This window comes from Pteropus vampyrus, unplaced genomic scaffold, assembly GCF_000151845.1.
Source record: "Pteropus vampyrus isolate Shadow unplaced genomic scaffold, Pvam_2.0 Scaffold393, whole genome shotgun sequence".
NCBI lineage: Eukaryota > Metazoa > Chordata > Mammalia > Chiroptera > Pteropodidae > Pteropus > Pteropus vampyrus.
In genome coordinates, this window is record NW_011889174.1 from 842,700 (window position 1) to 845,334 (window position 2,635).

The window sequence follows — 2,635 nt, forward strand, 5'->3', positions numbered from 1 at the left end:
GATCGCTCTTGGAGCCGTGCTTTCTTTTCTCTGGGTACCTCAGAACCAGCACCTGTAGCTGTATCACTCAAGGTTCCATCCTGACTTGGCTGCTGAGGGCCACTTCCAAAGAACCAGGCCCCAGATTTGGTTAAGATTTCTTGTTGCTTTCGACATAAATTGCATACCCACATAACCTATTCGAAGAAGAGAGAACAATATAAATTTTGTATGCCATTTAGAAATAATTTTATTTTCATCGCATTGAAATATCTTTTAAGGAAAAATGTATGCTGTCATCTTCATATTTATCTTCATAAATTTCTTGGGGAAATGATCTTTGCACAAGTCACAATCAAGTATATGAATGTCTGGACCAGGACCCATCTGCAATCATAATGCCTCTGTGTAACCAGGGTAGAGTTTTTCTTGGCATTCTAATCCTATGATTCTGAATGTCCTTCTACCATTTATCCATCTCATTTTGTATGACTCACTCTGAACTTTCATTTAAAATATAAAATGTTCTAAGCAGGGTAATTGATTGTTTAGAAAAATGTTTTAAGGAGCTATAGAATTAATATTTAAATACATAAATATCAGTATCTCAAATGATTTAGAAGATATCTGTTTTTTCAAAAATCATCCATTATTAAAGTGAATATTAAAATATATTCCCATGAAACAAACTATAAAAGATAGGTACAAAAGAAAAGGTCAAGCTGTATATTTTCTCTAGTTTCTTAGTAATAAACTAACATTGAGTTTATTTTATGCTATTAAACATAATTTTCCTTGCACATATTCACGAAATCAATAAATCTGGGGCTGGGTTTATTCATATGTGACAACTCCGATATAGTTTCCACTAAGAGAGCTATTTCAGAACAGTCATTTAGAAACATAGCCACTAATAAATTTTAAGATGTATGACCACTTAAAATAAATCTATACATCTGCTCTGCTCTTAGTGACATTTAAAATGAATATAATAATGAGGACAATGATAACAGAAATTAGTACTAACAGTGACACCTGGCAGATATAGAGCTATGCTAGGTGTCTGCAGCCTGTGAGCCTTCTCTGCAAGTATCACCAATACCTCTGCTTCGTGGTATGAGTTCATTTCGCTGCCTTAGTTGATTTCCTTTGAATACACTTTTGTTTTCCTTTGTACTTCAGAAACAACTCCTCCAAGAAAAATTGATTACCAAGCTCTAGGTCCTCATTTTCACCAATATTAACTCAGTTAACAGTTACTCAAAAATATCACATAAGAATGAATTAATCCGAGATACATTGAGTGAGAAAAAAATATGAGTAAAAGAAGAAGTTATGTTTATTTGGCAAAAAGAAGAAAATGTACTACTGAAAGCATTCAGATGGATAGGAGAAAAATTATAATAACTGTAGCCATAAAATTTGACAAAATAAAAGCTAAAGTGAGAATAAGAAAAAGAGGGAAAAAAGTAATATATATTTTGACGTAGAAAATATTGCAGATAAACTGTGAAAAACTACTGCTTTCCAAGCAAAGAAACTGAAATGAATTAATAATATAGGGAAAACTAAGACTCAGAGATATTTACAAAAAAATGTAAGATTGTTAAAGATTAATTTACTCCTCTACATTTCTTTAGATCATAAAATGAACTAAGTTCATAAAAGTAGTTAGGTATAACATCTACACAATATATGACAATTGATATCGCAGAATTCTCATTTACTAAGATGTTAAACAAGATGAAGAATGCATTGTGTAAGCCTATATAAAAATAAAAGATTTGTGGACTGTATCTTCAATTTCCAAATAAGACTACATTATACACAATGTATCACAATCTTTTTAAGTCATAAATAAGGTTTCTCAGAAGTACTGATTGGCTGTATGTGGACGTATCAAGGATCACATTATAGGGGGCTATGCCCCAGGGCCTGGACTTCCATGCACAGTGACACCGATTCTCCTCTGCCCAGACCCTGGAAGGGAACAGGTGATGTGCTTCCTTGCTGATTGCCTCTTGAGGTGACAAGACGGTGATGAGCAGATCTGAAACCATACCATGTACAGCAAGTACTCACTTAATGTTGTTGATAGGTTCTGCAACTTTAAGTAAAATAACATAACAAAAACAAATTTACCATAGGCTAACTGCTATAAACAAGAGTTAGGTTCCTACAGCATCTTGTCAACACTATAAGGAAAAGACATTAAAGAAATAACATTACTTGAGGACCTGCTGCAGTTCAAGGATATTGGTGTGAAACATCGACTGTTTTAAATCAAATAAGTGGACATTAAATTTGTATTTATTACACTAATTATAAGCAAAATATTATCATCTAAATTAAGTCCTTTTTCTACAAAAATATTAAATCATCCTTAGGATAAATATGAATTTTCTTTAAAACCATAAAGAAAAACACGATAAAATTTACAATTAATACAAAATTCCAAAAAGGAGTTAGCAGAAAGAGGCAAAAAGGAGCATAATAATACTGATAAAAAGAAGGGTAAAGAAGGCTCTTCATCATACATCTTTATGTTTTCTAGAAAATTCTTATTTTGATTACTTCACATTTTTCAGTGTTATAAAAATGGGCCAGTGAAAAGTAATTGTCAGATTTGGGAAAGTTCCACATTTTTAATATGTGC

General features: G+C 32.1%; 1 protein-coding gene across 1 annotated transcript in view; it reads right to left on the bottom strand.

The window, feature by feature from the left end:
* The window catches only part of LOC105305687 (regulating synaptic membrane exocytosis protein 1-like), a 243,638-nt gene that overhangs the window by 2,193 nt on the left and 238,810 nt on the right, over positions 1–2,635 (bottom strand). The window contains exon 4 of the mRNA XM_023523450.1: positions 7–176. Coding sequence (XP_023379218.1) covers positions 7–176 — 170 coding nt within the window. The remainder of the gene's footprint in view (positions 1–6; positions 177–2,635) is intronic.